The 22,089-nt window shown below is 40.2% G+C and overlaps 1 protein-coding gene across 3 annotated transcripts in view; it reads left to right on the forward strand.

The window, feature by feature from the left end:
* nrxn2b (neurexin 2b) overlaps window positions 1-22,089 on the forward strand; it is an 883,386-nt gene that overhangs the window by 128,796 nt on the left and 732,501 nt on the right. For all 3 annotated transcript variants that reach the window (XM_088073122.1, XM_088073124.1, XM_088073123.1), the window contains one exon: window positions 474-1,887. In XM_088073122.1, the coding sequence (XP_087929248.1) occupies window positions 1,176-1,887 (712 nt within the window). In that variant the 5' untranslated portion in view covers window positions 474-1,175. The remainder of the gene's footprint in view (window positions 1-473; window positions 1,888-22,089) is intronic.

Raw genomic sequence — 22,089 nt, forward strand, 5'->3', positions numbered from 1 at the left:
AATGAGCCCTTTTTTTAACAGTTAACAAGAAATTAAAAGAAAAAGATACACGGAAATTATTTAAATTAGCAAAACAAAAAAAACAAACAACAAAAATAAAAGTAAAAGAACAGAAACTGGAAAAAATAAAAAATATAAATGTAAATAAAAATATCTGATAATTCAATTGATTGATATTGTTTTCTTGGCATTTTTTGTAGTGATTTGAAAATTTCTAATGATTCTCTCTATTTTTTTAGGTCATTTTTTTGTCAGTGTTTAATTTTTTTTGCAACTGCAGGACATTTTGTGTCAAGTTGTTGATTTTTCCCATGTTTGAGAGGAGTTGTTTCAAAGGTTTAAATTCTTGTAAAAGGCATCTCAAGAAGCACAAGAAACCTGATGCTGATGTGGGTTAACTATCCATCCGAATTTTGTGTGGTATGTTTTGTATGTTACTTATATTTGCTTTGTTTTTTTTATGTTTCTTCCAGAGCCCCAGCTGCCACCAAAACGATGGGACCCATACCTGTTTGAAGCTTTATAATCCCTAAATTGCACGTGAAGAATGGGTTTACGCTAACACCATGAACGCTTCCTATGCTCCAGCAGACACCGGCAGACTCTGATACCCGTCTACTCCCCGGCTCCCTCACTCTTATGCTCATTTTCTTGTACGTGCACTCCCCTTAAAGAAAGATCACAATCGGATAACTCTTTTCCCCCAAGCTTTTGGCGGCAGCTCAAATTTCCTGGAAATTGCACTGAGATCTGGATTCTAGAGACGGAAGATTCTATTTTCGGGTCCAGGATAGACCAAGAGGCTTTTGAAGAAAACGGCTGTGTTGAAATTATCATACCCCCCCCTCTTTTACTCTCTCCCGCTATTCCTCATTCCTTTCCTCCAAGTCCCAGAGGCACCAACTGATGGAGAGACGAAGGAGAGAGTCAGGATAAGGACAAGAATTAGAGCATCAGAGAGAAGAGGAAAAAACTGCTGATTCGCCAGGAAAATTGGAGTAGGGCCCCTGTGAGGATTACTTTACCCAGTGAGCTTAATATCCCAGTTCAGTGATATATAATACTGGTTGTTTACATTTGAAATCTGTAGCCACAGCGAAGCTCGGCCTTACCTCTGGGGTGTATTTGACCGATAAGGCATCAAATAGAAAAGGGGAAACTTGGGAACTTTGAGCATGACAAGGGGGTTAAGATTCCTGTGTTGGCCCCTGTGGCCTTTGACCCTCTTCAGCCTGTTCACCACCGTGAAGATGCTGGAATTCGGTGGGGCGCCTGGCCAGTGGGCACGTTACGGACGCTGGGAAGCTGGATCAGTGGGCGAGCTGAGCTTCAGCCTCAAGACCAACATCAGCAAAGCCTTGGTACTCTACCTGGACGATGGCGGCAACTGCGACTTCCTGGAGCTCCTGATCGCCGGGGGGCGCCTCCAGCTGCGCTTCGCCATCCACTGCGCCGAGCCGGCCACTTTGCACATGGAGACGCGGGTGAATGACGACCGCTGGCACATGGTTCTACTCACCCGCAACTTCCGTGAGACACTCCTGATGGTGGACGGCGAGACAAAAGTGGCCGAGGTCAAATCCAAGAGGAAGGAGATGGCGGTGGTCAGTGACCTGTTTGTGGGCGGGATCCCTCCGGATGTACGCCTCTCTGCGCTGACGTCCAGCACGGTGAAGTACGAGCCACCGTTCCAGGGTTTGATCTCCAACCTGAAGGTCGGCGAGATGCCTCCTACTTTGTTAAACAGTCAGGGCATTCAGAGCGACCTGGAGTACCTCTGCACCAAACAGAACCCGTGCTTCAATGGAGGGTTTTGCTCTATTCAGTATGGAGAAGTTCACTGTGATTGCACCCACACCCGCTTCAAGGGGAAGTACTGCAAGGAAGGTAAGGAACCATTATACTCTACCTGCTCTCCTGTGGGTTCATTGCATTGTCTTGTCTTGACAAATTAAAGCTAACATTGCAGATTTGCTTGGTTACTTCAAGTCTGTGGTATGTCATGAGATGTTGGAGATTTGACTCTTGCTTTTTGGGTTTTGTGGTCACTTTGTAGCAAATCAGTCTCCTAAGGGGAATAGTCTTTCTTGACCTTTTTTAGGTCTCTTGGAGTGAAGTCACAAGTGACTCATTTCACTGGTGTTAGGCAATAGGATCTTTGTGTTCTAGTAAGGTTTAAAGGCCGAGACATGCTGAACAAATATCAAAAACTAGTGACGACGAAAGCCGGCTGTTGCGTCAACCCAAGTTGCCTGTTTCTCAGCCAGAGAGTTGCACTTGAACACACTGTGATGACTGCAGCCGACTGCTGACTAGTGTGTACATGATGCGCCTGTGTGAGAGGAGATACTGTACCAGCAGTCGTCTGTAATCATCATTCTAAAAGGGAAACCAGGAGGCCGACATGACTTTGGTTAGCCATTAAGCACATTAACGACACAATTTAATAAGCTCAATGTTCAGTTTAACTCTATGTATCAGTCTGGACTCTCTGCTGCCCCAAACACTTTCCAAAGCACAAAATACAGCCGGCCAAGTCATGGAGCCTCTCTGTAGCTGCAAACATAGGCAACCAATCAGGAACTGCGTTGTAGGTGAATATGTAGCATATAGACCGCTGCTTGCAGAACAGTAATGGTGGCTTCTGCAGCAACAAGCACTAACTCTAACGTTCATAAACACAGCAATAAGTGAAGTTAATTCAGAAAAACAGTTGATAACAATTAAACAAGGACAAGAGGATGCACTTCCCTAGTTCCTCAGAGGAAAATACTTTTTCACCATTTTTCTTAGTGAATTTGGCAAAAGCTTGTTTTGTCATCTGGCTTTGTTGTTGATGAAGATGTTCTCTGGTACAAATTCGATGTTTCTTGTTGTCTCGCCACTGATTGTTGTTGACGAGGATCACATACAAATGGTAAATATAAATACAATATATTTTTTATACAGTTACTGTGTAAATGACAGTGTATTTAGTCATGCTTAGGCTGCCTGTTCAAGGTGGGAATATCACGCTGTTATTCCAGCTCGCTGTTCTGTATATAACGTTTGATCACAGAAAGGAGGGACGGAGTGGTCGTGCCTCTGAACCTGGACAAGTGGTAGTAACAGTCCTGAAATGAGGTCTGTGTAAAACGCAAAGCTGGAAAGACATGAACATGGGTGGCACGCGTGTGACATTTTGACGATGTGCATATGCGTGCATCCCATCCTTGGGGATTTAAAAAGCTGCTGTGCGCAAAGCAGCTAATTCAAAGATGAAGCACAGCGAAAATGTCTGCAAACTGAAAAAACAATGAGATTCAAGAGCTCCTTACCATCAGAGCAGAGGACAATATCAGCCGCCATAAAACAGAGATGGTAAATGGTTGTATTTGACATTTTATGCCTTTCTTATTGTTCAGAAAGTGCTGCTGACACGTATGTTATATGTCACGCCAGAGGCTGATGCTAGTGTGTTAAACATGACGTCCGTCAAATCGAGTACTCCCGCCCACTGAAAGTGTCTGGGGTGGCAGAGAGTCCCGACTGATACAGAGAGAGAGAAACACAATGTTAAGTTCATATTATCAGGAGGGTCTACCAGACTAGAACAACAACAAAAACGGTCAGGAAACATTTCTGCTAAAAAAAAAAAAAGCTCAATGACTAAAGAAAAACAAGCCTATCTTATATAAGAAGTTTGTTTTGACCTCACTCCCTTTTATCTTTAGTTCTTTCTTTACTGTTTCTCTTCTTGTGCGCTAAGCTGAACTGCCAATCAGAGTGATTTTATTCATCGACAGGCTCCACTGTCACCGATGCCGATTCAACATGCTGAATAAAAAAAAAAGCCAACAAGGGCCGGCCGGGGCCAACAATGTGACTGATTGTCTGTCTTGGTGTGTCAGGGTCTTTACCTTGGTTTGGGTCTCAGGTTTTGTGATCATGTTGTTACAATTCAGTCCCCTAAGGGGTCAGTGGTATGAGAGGTTGCCAGTTGAACAGTTCTGATATGTGTAAATTACACTAAAATAGTCTCTGCTTGACCTTTCTACATCTCCTGCAGTGAAGTCACAAGTGACTCTTCTTTGGTGTGAGGCACTTGGATCTTTGTATTCTAGCAGGTTGTAATAGTTGAGTTGTTGACCCAGCGAGGGCAAAGAGTAGGGAGCATGAAGTGCTTTCTGAAAAGGCAAGCATATTGCTATTTTCAGTCTATTGTCAAAATTGTTTTTAAAAAGTTTCATTGCTTGAAAGATTGAGTTGTTGAAGGAAAAAAAAAAAACACTTTTTCAGGCGTTATGTGACTCATACAAGAGATTTAGACATGGCACAGGTGCTACTTTGAATGTGGCTGGGAGTTTTCGGGGTTTTTTTTCTAAAACAATTCTTAACATCAAAGGTGCTGAATATCTAAAACTGAATATTTCAAATGCAAAATCACACACTGTAGGTCTGCTTTTCAACTCTGTCCTGCTGTTTTTACTGTGTTTTTTCTCCTTTCTTCTTTTTTCATCCTTTCTCTGTCTTTTCTTTCCAAGCCCATTGTCTCGGGCGTACACCCTGCTTTTGCCTCCGTTTGCTCTTGGGATGTGCTCCTGTGCTGTCAACTAATGTCAAACTCTGTTCTGTTTTACACCTCTGGCTCCCTCCTTCACTGACACATCCCATTTCCATATCTGTGCTTTTCTCCCTCTGCTTTACGTTCATCCATCTCTCTGTTTCTCTCCGTCCCGCAGCATTTCCTTCACCCGCCTCCTACCTCCTCTTCTCAAGGCTATCTGGGCTTTCCATCTCTCTTCACCCACCTCCCCCGCTCTGTCTCTCCCGAGCTCACTCCCTTACTCCACTTATCTCTCTTTCACCTTTACCCGCTGTCAGCACTTCCTACTCCCGCCTCTCCTCCCCCCTGCACTTATCTCCCTCCTCTCTTTTCTCTCAAACTGTCTGCATCTTCACACTGTGCTCGTGAATTCTTTCATTCCCTATGCATCCATCAGAAATTGCTTACTCTGTCTTGATCATTTGTAATAAAGGGGAGAAGCCCTTCATCTGCCATTATCTCCACATTTTTCCCCACCGTTACATGTACTATTAATATTGCATCGCATAATCCATAATAATCAATAGACTGAGTCGCTCCTACCTTGTCGCGTGTGATGAAATGACTTGTAATTACTGGATCTTCAAAAGGCAGATAACTACTTTGCCAGAAGTTATGTGTCAATTGTTTGAAGTCTTGCATTTTTGTGGCACCCACAGATAAGCTTTGAGAGCGCTGAAAAGGAAATCAACCCAAAACAAAATATTTTGTTTATTTTTCTATTTTTTTAGTGAGTATTGTTTTTGATAGATCTGAAGTAATAATAATAAAATCCGCATGCAGCCTTGATTTTGATCAAAGCTTTTAAGTTGTTTTGATGTAGAAAGTCAAGTTTCGAGATGCTGCATTGTTTCGTGTTTGTGAAAGCTTCTTTTTCTTGCACTGCTGTTTAAAGGCCCTATTGCACAGCAAATGGTGCCACTGCTGGACAGCCATATAAGTCTGTCTGTCTCTCTCTCTCTCTCTCTCTCTCTCGCCGTCTCTCTCTCATATTTCTCACTTCCTTTAATTCTTGGAGCTTTTCTGTCCCTCTCTCTGTGTGCTCTGTGTCAGATTGCTGTGTGGTTGCTGGAAGCAGATACTGCTGCCTGGCTCTTGGCTAAATTGAGAGCAGAATACCAATGCAGTGCTACAGTGACTGCAGGAAACATTTGTCCTTTTGAAATGGAGAGAGAGGGGGTGAGATAGAGGGAGAGAATGGAGATAGAGGTAAGGAGCAGAGAGACGGAACAAGAGGAAATCGAGGAGAGAGAGCAACGGCCGATCAGCGGCGAGAAATGGAGAGGAGAGCAAGAGCGAGAAAGACAGCATGAAGATATTAATTTGCTCTGTGTTAATTTATTTTCAGAGATGTTCTTTGGTTTGAGGACCGTTAATTGGGTCATTATGGCTGACTGCCAGTGCAGCGGTGTATTTATTCCTTTTATCTAACACGTGGGTGGGAATGTAAAGGTCTCTCTCTTTTTTAGTTGGTTTTAAGACACTTTAGATGTCTGTACTAACAAATCCATGTCTCGCTGTGTTAGCTCTGTGGTGAAGGGGCCGTGTCAAAGGAAAGCTTATTTTTAAAGGCTTGCTGCCTGCTCACTCTGCAGAGGAAGAGCACATCATTTCATGGGTACATTTTTAATGATGAGATGTGGCACTTGTAATAAATTCATGTGTCTTGTTCCAGATGATCCATGATGTGCTGCTTGATCATGTAGGCATTTAGCTGATGCTGGTCTTCACATAGATTTACAACCAGGAAAATATACTTGAAAATCCTAGACCACCAAAACTACTAGGTTGGGTACTGTTCACATTTGAAGTGATACCAGTACCTGGAATTGTGTACCAGTACCCAGTGGTACTATTTTTTGGCATTCTATTATTTCTGTATTAACAAAAATGTCACTTTTAACAAGCTGCAACAAGCAATTCTGCTTCTCTGCTCTTTCTAATCACATGTAGAGCTAAGTCTCTGTAAAAACACAATCACAGGAATTATTAAAGAATAAAATAGAACGGACTCCAGAGCTATCAGTGTAGCGGTGATGGTTTCAGTTTGGAGCTCCGTGGGTGGCTTTACGGCTTCAGGGCGCTTCCGCCTCCTGTTTGAACTCTGCGTTTTCATCCAGATGCATTCTTACAGGCCTTTTTTTTACCAACATGGAACTGGTTCATAATGGTTCCTGCGCCTAATTTTGAATCATACAGCATTTGGGCAAAAAACAAATTTGATCAGACCCAGAAAAGTCCGTTTTCAGCTGGAACCAAAGAAAAAACTGTTGTTTTTTTTTACCTGAAGTGTGAACTGTGACAACATCAGCAGGTGTGTCATATTCTTCAGGTTGGAAAGAGAAAAAAAGAAAACAATGGAGAAATTGTCCAAAAACAAAAGAGCACGCACTGGTTTAATTAATAGTTGATCTGTTCTTGTTTTTTGGGTAAAAACAAATATCTTTAATAAAACAACAAAGATTTGCAGGTAAACAATATAATCTGCCATTTTGCTAATAATGTTTACTTCTGTCCTACTATTGTGTGCATTAAATCAATTTAAATTATGTTTAACTCCATTATTTTGGGGTGGAAGCAGAAATCTCAGAGGCATCTAAGAACCTAGACAAATGAAACCTGAACAAGCTGCATGTGCAGATACCAGCAGCGGTAAGAGAGAAGGTATTTATGCCCTGTTTGGTTGAATTGGCCTTAAAACGACATGTTCTCCAAACCCTGATATGCTACAGAACACACACAAAGGCAGAAATCCTAAACATTAAAGAAATGTAATAATACAATATCATAGAATGAGGTTTAGGAACCAGGGAGCAAGTACTAGAAAAAATTCTAATACTTCTGCTGAATTTAGGGATAAAGTAATAGTAAGTACTGAATACTGTTACAATATTCACCCAAAATTGATCCATCAATTTAATCCTCAACATGCATCCTGTATGGCTGCCACTCAGAGGAGCAGCTCATTAGCAGAGAAACTGTTTATGTGAAAAGAACAAAGACGGCTTGTTCACATGTGGGTGTAAAAGATGCAATGGGATGTGAATCACCAAAACAATAGCTAATGGGCTTTTATAGGAAAATAAATAAATAAATAAAGCAGTTGTGTTTCATGGATACTGGATAATTATACATAAACTGCAGTCAACGATACCTGTCCTTCAAACACAGCCCAGGAAATGGCTTTTAAGAGAGAAATAGGTTAATGTTAATATGTAAGATAGTGTGAGACGTGTAATATCCTGTTGTGGGTTAAGATGTAATATGTTTCTAGATTAAAGCTATCATTTTGTCATGATCGCATACTGACAAAAATGCACACTTTTTTATACCATTGTGTTTTATCACTAATCAGATGACAGCAAAGGCTGAAAGCCAAAATCCCTTACCCATTACTGAGAGACCAGTAGTAGGCGAGTATGTGTTTTTCTTCTTTTTTTTTGTATGTGTGTCACCTTCAATGCCATTGAAGGCCTAGAAAGCAGGTCAGTCAACAGTAGAAAGTAGCACGGAGGCCAAAGAAAATTTGACCATGGTTTACTTTCTTATATCTCATACCTATTTAGTCTTTTTTTATGGTAAACTTTGTACCGACTAAAAAAATGAACAGAATTTTTGGCAGTTCAGTTGGCAACTGCATTGTGCCAGCTAAGTGTCTATAAGAACTGTTCACCCTGTGTCAAATTTCCATCACTGCCGATCATTTTTCCCAGTAGTGAATGATGATTGACCCTAACCTTTCCCAGTACAAAAGCCAGCAGCATTTCCTGCAGAATTAGATCATATGTGTGGCAGCAGTACCAATAATGAAATAATACCTTGCTTTTTTTTCCTCAGAAATGTAAAATATGGAGGCATACAAACATCATAGTACTGTTAGTGTTTTCAGTATGCTGACATGACACTAACATTCGTCACTGATTTTATGTTTGGGATGTGTACACCCAAGGCTTTAGGTAGAATTTGAAATTTCCAACAGATGGCAAGTGCTATTCCATTATTAGGCAAAGATATAATAAACTAATATCACTATCAATGGAAAATGAATCATGGATTTTCTAGGTTTAAAGATGGGCCTGATCAAACAGTTGAAGTGTCTTGGTACTTTTTACACCATTCATTATTTATAGTATTTTTGGATAAGGTAAAGTTTACATCACTGTGCACTGTCTAAAATAAATTCCCAATAATGTATGAAGGTATACAGTAAACATGTCAATATCAGTTAGGACATTTTATTACATTATTGGTCAGTACATTACATTATTGGGTTTTATTACATATTCAATCAAGTTCTGTGCAGATTTCAGTACATTTTCAGACGTTAGTACATTTTTAGGAAGTGGTTACATTATTGGGTGCTACAAACCACTGTGTATTGATCTAAGAATCTGTCATTTTTTTCTCAGAGATGGTTGAAAATGGTTGACTGGTGTTGGCTATGCTGTACAACACTTAAGGTTTGATTAAAGAAGTGGGAATAAGGTCTCGTCTTTAATGACAACTTAGGAAATATAACATGTCAAGTACAACATCAACATCATTAGCAGTAAGTTGGACAAGACAGTGAGAGTGTAATGATCGCCCTTCTTTACTGATAGCTGCTGTATGCTCTCGAATACAAGCCTTTGGAAGTGGCAGCCTTTGATGTACACATTAGAGCATACCAAGAGAGAATGGAGTTTGACACAAAGAAGTTGCTTTCAAGTCTGACTGGAAAGAGCCAAACTTTTAGCAATGTTATCTTAACCACCTAATTCTTGCATAAACCTTCTCTAAAGATGCACATTCAACAGCCACATTCTGACAGTTCTGCAGTGCAGTTTGGACACATGATTGAAATTGAAGCTATCAGCCACAAAGGTCTAATTTACAACAAAAATATTGTCTTCCAGACTTTTTGAAATGCTTTGTAATGGTGAATGTCAGCCCAAAGTGGAATCAGTAGAATCTGAACATTGAATATGACAGCTGAGGTTTTGTAATTTAAGGAGGTTGTGCCATCTCATCTCCCTCAAGCATAGTTTTTTTTTTTTTTTTCATCCCGCTGCTCCCTTTGTAGAGTCTGTATCTCCTGTTGCGTTCATTTGAATACCAGTGATCTCACTCAGCTGTTAGCACCCTTCATCCACGTCTATTCTTTTTGACTCATTTACATGAATATTGTTCAGGTGGAGGAGGAGGTTGTTCAGAAAAGATGGAGGTTAAAGGTGAACATCACAAAGTCGGCCTGATGATTATTTTAAACTGACCTTTGATATCACACAAAATTCACATTTTACCTCACAAATATTACACTGACTACTTCCCGAGAAAACCACTTGAAATATTTATGTGCTGGATGTGTGTAGGTGCAGCTTTCTTGCTATAATCATACATTCTGTTCCCTTTGACTTGCATTTTGAAGTAGTTTTGGGAAGACCTTTTTCCATTAGGGCTTGTAATTAAAGCCGCGATGTGCCTCTGTGGGCCATTGTTTTTATAATTGATGCTGACCTTGGCTTTGTTCTCTGTTGAACCCCAAATGGCAGCACGGGGCGATGTAGTTATGAGCTCTCAAGTCAGGGTAATTAGAGGTTAAATGAATTTGTGAAAATGACTGCTGTGATATTAATATATTCATTTACTTAACAAACTGTGAATAGTCTTTCAGGTTGCCACAAGGCTGAATTCTGCACCTGTCTTTAAAGCTATTCATTATGTTGTTTTTATTCTTTTTAACGGACCTTTAATTGCCACATAGAGCTGACTTGACAGACTAAAGCTGGTAGAAATGGTACATGCACAGCCACTGCCTTACAATGAAATTAAAACAAAAAAATAATTTAGCTTGAGAAATATTAAATAAATGTTTTCCTAATGAGACACTTTTTTCTTGGCAACTGGATGTAAGAATAAAACTCAAACTAAAATCAGCATATATTGACTTTATTGATCTCTAACTATTTCACTGTATCAATTTGCCAATGTACCGGTTAGTGAATTTAATTACTTTCACATTGATTTTAAGAGGAAATCTGCTGGCAACATCAGTGCTATTGTGATATATTTAATTAGATAGTCACTTAACACAGTGTTGAAAAGTCTTGGGTGCTATAGGGTAGGCTTGGTATTACAGTATTACAGTATTCAGGAGTATTTAGAATCCTGAAGGTATATTTTTCATTGGCATCATAAATGCAGGTGCTCCCCTTTCTATTTAACTCATCGGGTCTCATTCATTGAACATGAGCAGAATGAATTTGCATCAAGTGTTCACAGATGGAAATGTACTTGTACTCTGGCATTCATCAATATGTCAGTAGCTGTGATCTTACCGTTGGCACTAACAACATCTACACTTGCCTCTGACCATTTATTACGCTTGTGTAAATACGGAATACAGATAAATATTGCTTATCATTATGCGAAATTAATATTTTTATTCCTATGGTGCTCTGTTATGTTCACAATATGCAGATACCTTTAAAAAACAAAGTTAAACATGACAAAAAAGTAGAAATATAACACATTTAGTTTAACAAGTTGGCAATTACCAGATGCAATGGAGAAAAAAACAACCTGAACCTGAGACCAGCCGTATGTAGTGCATAAAACACACTACCACAGCTCAGTTTACAATCTCTACTGCTGAAACAGGTGGCTGAAGTCTATGACACTGTGACATCTAGTGTAGGGATAAGTTACAGGACTGTAAAAAGCCAGCGGCCTGCAACAGCAGAAAGAGAGCACAACTAACTTGGTGAATTAAGGGCTTATTTTGACCGAACCTGAGCTGGTGATTGTTGGAACAGTGGACTTACTAGCAAGAGTAACTCGGATGATTTGGGTGAGTTTTATTTTGTTTATGCCGAGTTTGCATCAGATTAGCGCTTGCACACTTATACCACCATATACAGTAATTTTAAGGAGGAAGGTATGAAATATTACGTACTGCCTAAGTCTACTATAGGGTATGACACATTAGCAATGTAACTGAAGCTCCGATGTTGACGGTTACAGCAGACGGTGCTAGAAATACAGGCACAATGTCAGGTGTGCTGGTCTGTTAGAACTTTTGGGTACACTCGTTTGGATAGGGGTCGATAAAATATAGAAAGTTTGCATATAGAAAGCATTTGCAACGCCAGATCAGATTTCATTGCATATGTATTGTACCCCATTCTGTAACTTGAAATGACGCTGCACATTCTCTTCTTTTTAACCACCTTGACCTCTGACCACACCTTTCACTGATTGTTGTGGTTGGGTGTGGTCCAAAAAATGCTCTGTCATACCTGCCACCACACCAACAGTGATGCCACACCTTTACAGCACAGCAGCAAGAGGTCAGCAAAACCTTATTTTGTAATTGAAGTGTAAATGCATGTATTCATTGGAGGCCTTTCAGCTATGTTTTCCCACCCATTCGTGTCACGCACCTTTGAGTTTTTTGTTGTTGTTTCTTATAATAAATCAGCTGTCTAGTCCAGCTAGGTTTGACTCACGCTCTACACACCTGTGTGAGTACATCCTGTCTGACACTGATGGAGGACTGAAGTTACTGCTGTTGCTCTGTGTAGACACTGCATATTATTTGCTGATAACTGAAATGTATAATATACAATTATCTGTACGTTGGGAAGTTTGTTGTCATAGCTGTAGGTGTAAAAATTCATTTTTTATAGTTACACAGGTTTTATTGATTTCACCTCTGTCAGATAAGAAATAGTCAGCTGTGCTTTACATTTGAAAAGTAGTCTTCCCTCACCTAATCAGTTTTAAAGCATAGGCGTGAATTTAGTTCTCTTTTTTAGCTTTTGACAGGAACTGATATCTGGCAGTGTCACATAAAATTGGATGTTATCCATCCACATTTGCTGGCTGTTCTCTGGCAGTGATTTAAACACTACATCACCATTTATGAGGAAAAAAGGTTGATGCAGCAGCCCTTTTCCACTTGGCAGCGCCATACAGAAAAGTGTTCAAAAACAGCTGCTTAGCTCATTATGGCTCACTATTCTCCAATTCACTTTCATCATCACTTTTTATTATATATGTTAGAATAAAGCAGAAACCCAGGTCCCCGAGGGGCCCTGCAGTTAACCAGCCTGGACCCTGCATGTCTGGAAGGCAGCCCCCCTTCCCCCTAAAAGAAAGAAGCCCTGACCTGAGGCGAGCCTGTAGCTGCAGAGTGAAAAAGCGAGAGAGAGAGGAACAGAGCTGCGTTCAGGGAGTCAACACGTCAGCTTCAAACACACACTGTCCTTTTATAGCTTGTGGAGATGTTTCAGCGCAGCCTGTCATAAACAGATGCTGTTTTCCTCGACAGACCAGAGTAATCTGGGTTTATCAGCTGTTGTAATTCATGAACGATAAGGGCTCAACACCCCTCTTAACACCGCAACACCGATGAACTTGACATTTTATATGCTGTGGCTCTACATCATTTTTAGCTAACGCTTGAGGAATGTTTTTTATATGAACTTACATTCAGATTCAGAAAGGTGAGCTCAAATGTGAAAATCTTTTCTTTTCTAAAACAGACAAGAAAAACATTTCACACCCACAAATTTTGGACATTTTGTACTCCAACTTTAAACTGATATAATGAATACATATTTTACCAAATGACCTTATGACACATGGAGCTGTTTTTTTAAAGAAACAGTGTGTAGGATTTAGTGACATCTAGTGGCGAGGATTACAGATTCCAGCTGACACTTCTCCCATGTGCCAAGTGTGAATTCCTACAAGAATTCTTTCAGTGGTCATTTATTGTTGTTTTTTAGCGGGAGACTAATTATCCGCAGAGGTTTCTTTCCCTAGCAGCAAATTTTCCCTAGTGGTCTCTGGTGGTATGTAAGCGAAATCATCTGTAAAACTATTAACAGGACACCTCAAATGGCAAACATGGTCAATTATGACTCTTTCTATTATGGATTTTTGAGCTTTGGAGGTTTTATATTTGTAAAATGTTACCAAAAAAGAAAAGCGATTTGAAAAAAAAAACCCAACATTGTCACAATTCACAGTCCATGAGGTGAGCGGGAACTTGTGGGCGGGGCCAGCAGGAGGAACACTCCTGCTCATAGTCAGTGGGCCGCATACTGCGGAAGTAAACCAGGAAGCTAGATTTTTCGGCTGCCAGGCAAGCAACTCCTCAGGAATGAATAGGCGCCATTTTTCCTCCACTGTCTAGATATTATTTAAGTCTATGACAAGAACCCACTCCCTTTGTAGATATAAACGACTCATTCTAAGGTAAAGAAAACAGAACAATTATTATATTGTATGTAATATGTCCCCATAAATCCTACACACTGGACCTTTTATATAGATATGTATTTAAAAAGAACCATAGATAACCAAACTGTGAATACTTTTCAACTTTGAATATGTAATTGTTCCTGTAAATAAGCCAAACTGTTGTGTGTTGAGCATGAGTAATTTCCCTTGAATCCTGATACTTCCTGTTCCAAATAAGTCAAAAGGTCTCTTACCTTGACAGAAGATGATGAAACTGTAGTTATTTTTCTATCAGCTTTTCCCCCTCATTCCATCCTCTGCTGTTGCTTGCAATCCTCTGAGTTTTAGCCGCGTTTGTACTGAAAGAATAGTGCTTCTTTCTCTCTGTGTTGAAAAATTCCTGTGGGCAATAAAGCATTCCAGCAGATTTTCCAGCAAATCTACCCTGATGGCACAAAGGCGGAATGTAGGAATGGTCTCAATCCATGAGGCATTAACTAATGTTAATGCCTCATGGATGTTAGGATACACAGTTCTTTAAATATCCCCGAATGTGAGTTGAGTGAGGCGGGACATTGACTTTTAGTGGTAACAGTTGGGATGGGAGCGTGATAGAATGGGGCTGGGGCAAAGAGCAGAGGACACCAAGGAGAGTCATACATCATGGTGATAATTGTGCTATCTTCCCACTGGCAACCACAGAGGGAGGAGGTGGAGTGAGTGTGCGTTTGGGGAGGGGGGCGTCTCACTGCCTGATAATTGAACTCCCAATTAACTTGTCCTGTATACATAAATAAGTATAGTGCTAATGAGGGGGCTGTACCCCATTCGGCTGCCTGAAGAGGTTCCACAGATAACCTTATCAGCGATATGTCTGGCTGTGACGACAGAGGCTGACAGAATCCAAGCCATGTCTTTTTGCCTTCACCAGCCAACTCCGCTGATAAAGTCTAATGAAGCCCTCCACGCTTCAAGTCTCCACTGGATCTGATCGCTCAGATTTTGTTGGTGTTTATCAAAGCTGCTGAGTTACAGCTCTGCTGCTGTGTGCTGTTGGGACTTGGTGTTTGTAAAGTAGCTGTCGTTATCTTTCTATCATTCTGGCTCTCTTTCCCTCCCTCCCTCTAGTTACCCAATAAGCAATTCCCTCAGTTTCAGTTTGAGTTGGTTGGTTATGGGCGCATATGGGAAGACTGCGCAAATATTTAACTTATGTGTGTTGTTAGAAGTTTCAGTGGTGCAATTTCCCCCTCGAGTCACAGCGGTGATAAAAGTAATAACAGACTTGATTATAGTGTACATATCCAAAGGGGATTAGCCAGTGCATAGTAAATGAATGGGTATAAATAAGTGTAACATACCAACTGAATTATTTACATAATAATAGTTCAGGACTGACAACACAAAAAATGTGGAAAATTGTTCAAGTAGAGAAAATTACTAATAAAACATCCAATACTTTGGAATTAGATGGCACTTCTCAATGTATACAGTAAATTAAAATCTGTAACATGATACTGAGAATGTGTTAAATCACAAACCACAAATTTAAAAATAAAAAAGGAAAGCAAGCTTTCCAAGAAAGCCTACCCAACAACAATATGGGGTGTAAGACATTTTTGCATGTTATGTAAACTGCTACTACTACTAAATAAAAGTTGTGAAGAGATGACCAAACCCCTTAGTGGAAAAACTGAAACAACTTTAGTTTTGTAGAAGATAAAATTGACAGTAGAATCGAATACAGTACAAAGACACAGTGTTTAATCTTCAAAGTGATAAAAATGATTTCTTTTTGTAGATATACACATCAGTGTTTCTCATCGGTTAAGAAGCTATGTTTGGTGGGTAGGGGCGGATCAGCAAATTTCAGATTAGATTTATGTATGAGTGGAGCAGCTGCTGCAGAGGCGAGAGAAAGCAAACTTTTAGACTCTGGGTAATTAATTGTTAAGTTCCATTTTCATTGTGCCTGACATTCTGCTGCTCTATCTGTGGCCGGAGAATGCTCTACACTCTGATAGTGTGTTGCATCATATTTCAATGGCGCTCCTAATGAACAGTCCAGCTCCCCCCCCAAAAAAAAAAAAATCATAATGCGGTGGCAGATGTTGTCATCATGAATATGTGGGAAACCCTGCACATTAAGAATTAGATGCTTGCAAAGTACACCGGTTAATTGGTAACAGGTGATAGCATCATGATAATTTGTTTTTACTTCTACAAAGCGTACAACTGTTTTGGAATCAAGGTTTTACTTAATTTTTCTCTTCCCCTTTTTAATTATTTCCTTTTTTTGCCTACCCTTTTACCCATCACCCTCTTTTTTCTACTCTCGACTGTGTAGTCATAGCGTTTTGCTGTCTGAACAATCCCAAGTTCAAAGGACACATGCTCCTGGGCCTCCATTCTCCCGTTGATGGATTCCCAGCTACCCCAAACAGACAGCAAAGCAAAAATCCACTATTTAGGCACGGATGCCTCATATTCCTCAAGTCCTCATACTTTGATCAAAGGATGTTGCGCTGCACGCTTATCTCAGTCTCACTTGCCATGCTATCTACTTTTGTACTTTTGCTTTTTGAGAAGGGAGGAAAACCATATTAATCTACATTCCAAATAACAGATTCTGATCCAGTCTTTTTCATAACCTGGTCTTCGTTGCATTAAAGAAAAAAAAAACCTCATAACAACTGCTCCAGATGAGAGACTTCCTTAAATCCCTAATCCCCTAATTCCCCCTTTTTTTCACACCGTATGAATACTTTTATGCAGATTGCTTCCCCTTGCAGAAGCAAAAAGCAAGCATTAATGGATTAAAGTCTGAGGTTAAGTTGCTTGACTCAAAGGAGCAGATGAGTGTTAAGCACACTCAAAACACATTTGTTTTGACTTGTATGATGCAACGGGGTTGTAGTGTAGGATGTTGGTGGGCTGTGTGCAGTCAAGCGAAAGGCTTCCAGCGAGGTTGTCAATCTGATGTTTCCAGCCCACCACATTTCTCGCCCTTTTCTCAGGTGAGTCTTTACTGACTTGAAGGTCCCTGCCAGCGTGATCAGTCGTCACATGCAATTAAAGCTTGCTCCCTACGCCTGCTGTCAGTCTACAAGTGAAAAAGTGAGCGAAAGGTCTGGCTCTCACATCCCTGTCACATGTCACTTGCTATCCATCCCCATTATGCCTTGGCTGTAGGAGAAACAGTAGGCCCTAAACAAAAGGATAACAGACTCTGTGACGTTAACCCTTAAGCTCTATAACAGTATTTTTATGCCCTCTGAGCTTGCCATAAGTGTAGCTGGAGGTGTTATGTTTTCAGGTTGTCTGTCTGTCCATCCCATTCTCGTGAACCCAACATCTCAAGAATCTCTTGGGGAAATTTCCTCAAATTTGGCACAAATTTCCACTTGGACTCAAGAATGAACTGATTACATTTTGGGGGTCACAGGTTAAAGTCACACTGACACTGCAGCTGTCTCATTCTCGTGAATAAAATATCTCAAGAACACCTTCAGGGAATCTCTTTTAATTTGGCACAAACATCCGGTTGGACTGATAAACTGATTCGATTTTGGTAGACGAAGGTCAAGGTCACTGTGATCTCATCTGTTTCATTCTTGTGAAAGCAACATTTCAAAAACAACTGGAGCATTTTTAATTTTTTTTTATTTGGCACAAAAGTCCACTTTCATTCAACGATAGATTAGATTAGAATTTGGTGGTCAAAGGTCAAAGTCAGTGGGACCTTGCATCCGTCTCATTTTTGTAAATGTGATATCTCAAGAACACCCTAAGAGAATATTTTTAAAATCTGGCAAAACATCCACTTTGACTTAAGAATGAACTGATTTGAATTTGGTGATTGAAGATCAAAGGTCAAGGTCACTGTGACCTCCCAAAACATGTTTTTGGCCAAAACTCAGATTACTTAGATTAGAATTTGGTGGTCAAAGGTCAAAGTCAGTGGGACCTTGCATCCATCTCATTTTTGTAAATGTGATATCTCAAGAACACCCTAAGAGAATATATTCAAAATCTGGCAAAACATCCACTTTGACTTAAGAATGAACTGATTTGAATTTGGTGATCGAAGATCAAAGGTCAAGGTCACTGTGACCTCCCAAAACATGTTTTTGGCCAAAACTCAAGTATTCTTTTTAAAAGCACAAATGTCTAATAGAATAAACTGTCAAAGTGTTAAGGTATATCCAAAAGGTCAAAGGTCAACTTTATTGTGACATCATTATCTAAAAGAATGGAAGAAAATTGGTCATGCATTGATTTGGTGACACTCTTCTTGAAGCTGAGTTGATAGTATTGATCTCCTGTGCTTATAGGATGAAGCATCCATGTTTTCACAGACATCGATACAGACTGTAACTACAACTCGGCTAGTTCGTGGGGGCATACAACTACAAAGCAGTAACTCTACTTTTATTTGATGGCTTTGTTTGTTGAGGTTCCACAGACCATGTGTGACTGCAGCGTCACCTTGTAGTATAACCACGATATACCGCATTCATCGACGAAAATTGATAATTTGCACACTTGTGTGTCACTGTGAAGGCTTTTTTTAAATAATAGATGAGAAAATCGACATGTGTCTCATTGCAATGCATGCATTACAACACACTGCTGGAGTACATTAGACAGCTTTTCTAATGCAACAACAAAGCAAATCAATAAAGGATTCTCTGATGGCTTGTTTTTACTGTGTTGGCCATGCAGCATCAATATCCTAATGGACTCACGTCAGTGGCATTAGATTTCATATACATAGATTTCTCAGTGTCCAGTGCATAGCTTTATGTAATTAGCCTTGATTTTTTTTTCTTTCAAGGTCTCCTGACTATTTGTGTTCAGTGTTAATTAACAGACAGGCAGCTCCCTGGAGACTGCAGCAGTCACCAAGATAGTGGGTATTATCAGCTGCACAGTCAGGCATATTCTATATAAATATGTGCTCCTGCACCCTGCCATTTGTGAGCTGACTAAGACCTTACCTCTGCGGAGAAATGTTTGCTCCTGCAGCATTGTAATTAATTGAAGTCATTGCAGAGCTTCAAATTATACCTACATTTTTTTCAGGGTCTTGCTACATCTTCATCTCTGAGGAAATGCAATGATAATTGTTTTGCTTTGTTCAAAGTTAGATGCTAGGCTAACAGTATCTAGAACTGTCTTTTTCACAGCTCAAACTCAGCTAATAAAGAAATAGATAACAAATACATTGGCCAGAGAAGGCCATGAGAATCCAAAACCACAATATTACACAGTGTATTAGACAATAAGGGGCATACACTGTATATATACAGTATCTTCACAAGGGAACTGCTTGGGAAGAAAACTTTGTAAGTAATATCTTTGATGCATTATTGCACATAAAAACACTCCACTATGTTACCTTAACTATTTCTAGCCTCAGTCAGATGTGGCTTTATGTTTAACTCCGATAATGTGCTATATTACTCACACGTTTTATTGTAACACTTTGTAATCATGAAAGAACCACACAAACGGTAGCAATACATTTTTACCCCATATGCAACTTTACACTGGATATTGTAGGCTACATGTCAGCAGTATTATGTTAAGGCCTACATAAAATATTTATAGTTTATTGCATTTATTGTTGATTATTGTTTCCTCTTACTTCTCCAGCTTTTTTTTTATGTGCTTATTGTTGTGCTTGCTTACACTTTTACTCTATTTCTATCTTGGCAGCTGCAGCAACTCAATGTTCTCACTAGGCTGAGTGCTTTAAGTTTACATTAATGTACTGGTTTTGATCTGTTGATGCTGCATGTGATTGGCTGGTTGTTACTTATACTACCTCTTTCATTTAAACTTGCTTAAAGTTTAAGTGAAAGAGACAAAGACAAAGAGTTGACAACATATTATTTGATCCTTGGATACTAAATTACATCAGCCCTCTTTACACAGCACCTGCACTATATAATGGGGATGAAGGATATATAGGGGACCAATAGGGAACTTCATATTATGATTTAATATTCTAATAATTAAATTATAGCCCATAATAGGAAGCCAGACCATGTCCACTGACTTCACAAGGACAACATCTACACATTCTGATACAGTAGATGGCAGTACATCTTCAAAGTTGGTTTATGAGCTGCCAATAAATACAGAAAAGAAGAAAAAGCACCACAGTTCGCTAACTAGAGAGCCAAACGTGATTGCCGATGTGGATGTCTTTCAGTTTCAGAGAAAGATAAACACTTTGAAGTCTTAGGGTCTGATCCCCGACCGCCGGCCCCACCACCAGATCAGCAAACTTTCTGCTGCAATTAAACAAGTTAAATGAAGCACTGAAGGACCGTGTCTGGAGCTGCTGTCCCCCTGGCAAATGGGCAGTGTCTGTCCAGTTAGCATGAGCTAACAGAGCCGCGGCCGACATCCAACACCGAGCCTTTAAAAGATTCTAACAGACTCGCACCAAAAAGGCTCGACTCCAGCCATTAAATCTGTCAAAGTGTAACTGAACCCCCACTTTTGACTTGAGTCCCTCCCCCCTGAAATGTGAATAAAAGTTTCAAAAATGGGCGGGGCTGGGAGGGTGATGAAGATGTGCTCAGTCACCCAATGGGGCTGCCTCTCAATCCGTAGCAGCTCCCTGCCCCCTGCACACACACCAAGTAGAGGCAAGAGGGCAGCAATGGGGTGGAGACAGGAGGCTTGGCAAGTTTATGATACCAAGATCAGCCAGTAGCAGAATTCAGCTGCAATAGCTAGGTTTCAACCTTTAGAGGGAGGTCACTGTGCATATTTATACACAATATGTAGAATTTTAATTCTTTACACTCAAACATCTAGAGCTAGACCTAAATCAATCAACAACACTACTAAGTACCCATATGTATTGCTTTTCAATTGATAAAAGGTAGTTAGGGGGTTCAGTTACTCTTTAATAACTTTTAGGTAACACTAGCCATGTGATGCTACAGTTAGCCCTGTCACTTTGTGCGCATAGGCGGAAGCATTTATTTTAAATTCTTAGGTTAAATGCTGTATATATATATATATATATATATTGTCTTGGTCTTGACTTGTTCTCGGTTAGTATGGTCTTGGCTACAACACTAGTATTGGCCATGAGAAGCAGGTAATTATCTATATCAGCTAAAAAAAAAACGCATTATGAAGCCCTACTATAGCTGCATTTGCATATGTTCAGTCATATTCTACTATTCCATCACAGCTTGGTGCAAAAACTACTCCCATTTGCACGTCAGCCAGTCTTAAACAACATATCATTTTCACTTCACCTTCAAAAGAGTGCTCCATTGTGTTCATTCATTTGGTTATTGCATTCCAGCAACTTGACGGCTTTTTGAGGGCACTCTCAACCTTAAAGAAGCAAACCTTTGCTTTGTTTATTGCACGTACATGTGCAAGAATTCAGATAGAAACTAAAATAAAAGGGGGGAGAGAAAGACAGCGACACACTAAGCACAAACTGTTAATCTCAGTCAACCGGTTTTGCTCTGTAACCCCAAGCTGCTGGTGAGAATAATGACAGACTGCATCGTGACTGATAAGAGATCTGCGCGACTCCATGCATCAGGAGACCCCCTGTGGCTTTTTCTTGGACAACTTGTTTGTTCATCGAGTCATAAACGAGATACATAGGGAGGCAGGGAAGACATGTTGTGGGAAATAAACAGCAGGGTGAAAAAGGTGTGAAGGCACAGAAGAGTATTTAGACCACAGCGATGCTCAGAAGACGTAGCTGTCGACAGAGATGGTGGGAAAACCCTCACCTTTTCACAGTCACTCCCCTCTTCTTGGGATTCCACTTCAATCAAACACTTGCCAGCTGAGCTTCAAAAGAGGACTGTAATCCGCCTCTCTTAGCCAGCCAAACCCCCTGCTACTGTAATATGACAGTATTGATATACAGAGTTGAGAAGGTTTTGATACCTCTTGTTGTGTTCCATAACCCTGACTGAGTGTGTGACTTGAGCCACTGTTGATACAGGTGCAAAACACTCTGCACTACACTCGAGTATCTAAAAGATGGGCCCTGATCACAACATGTGCAACTCAAATTGGCCCTTTAGAGACTACCTAAAGGAACGAAGGTGCTATCACTGCTGATATCTGCTCAACCAGGGTGGCATGTATTATTACTTTATAGATCTCCTGTAATCCGTCTATGACATTTATTTATTTATTTATATAGCCTTCCAAACAGACGGGACCACCTATGGAGTTAATACAGCTCCGGCGACACCAAATTACTAGGAAATGAGGTC

This window comes from Plectropomus leopardus, chromosome 23, assembly GCF_026936395.1.
Source record: "Plectropomus leopardus strain MGB_pleo_1.0 chromosome 23, ASM2693639v1, whole genome shotgun sequence".
Lineage (NCBI taxonomy): Eukaryota > Metazoa > Chordata > Actinopteri > Perciformes > Serranidae > Plectropomus > Plectropomus leopardus.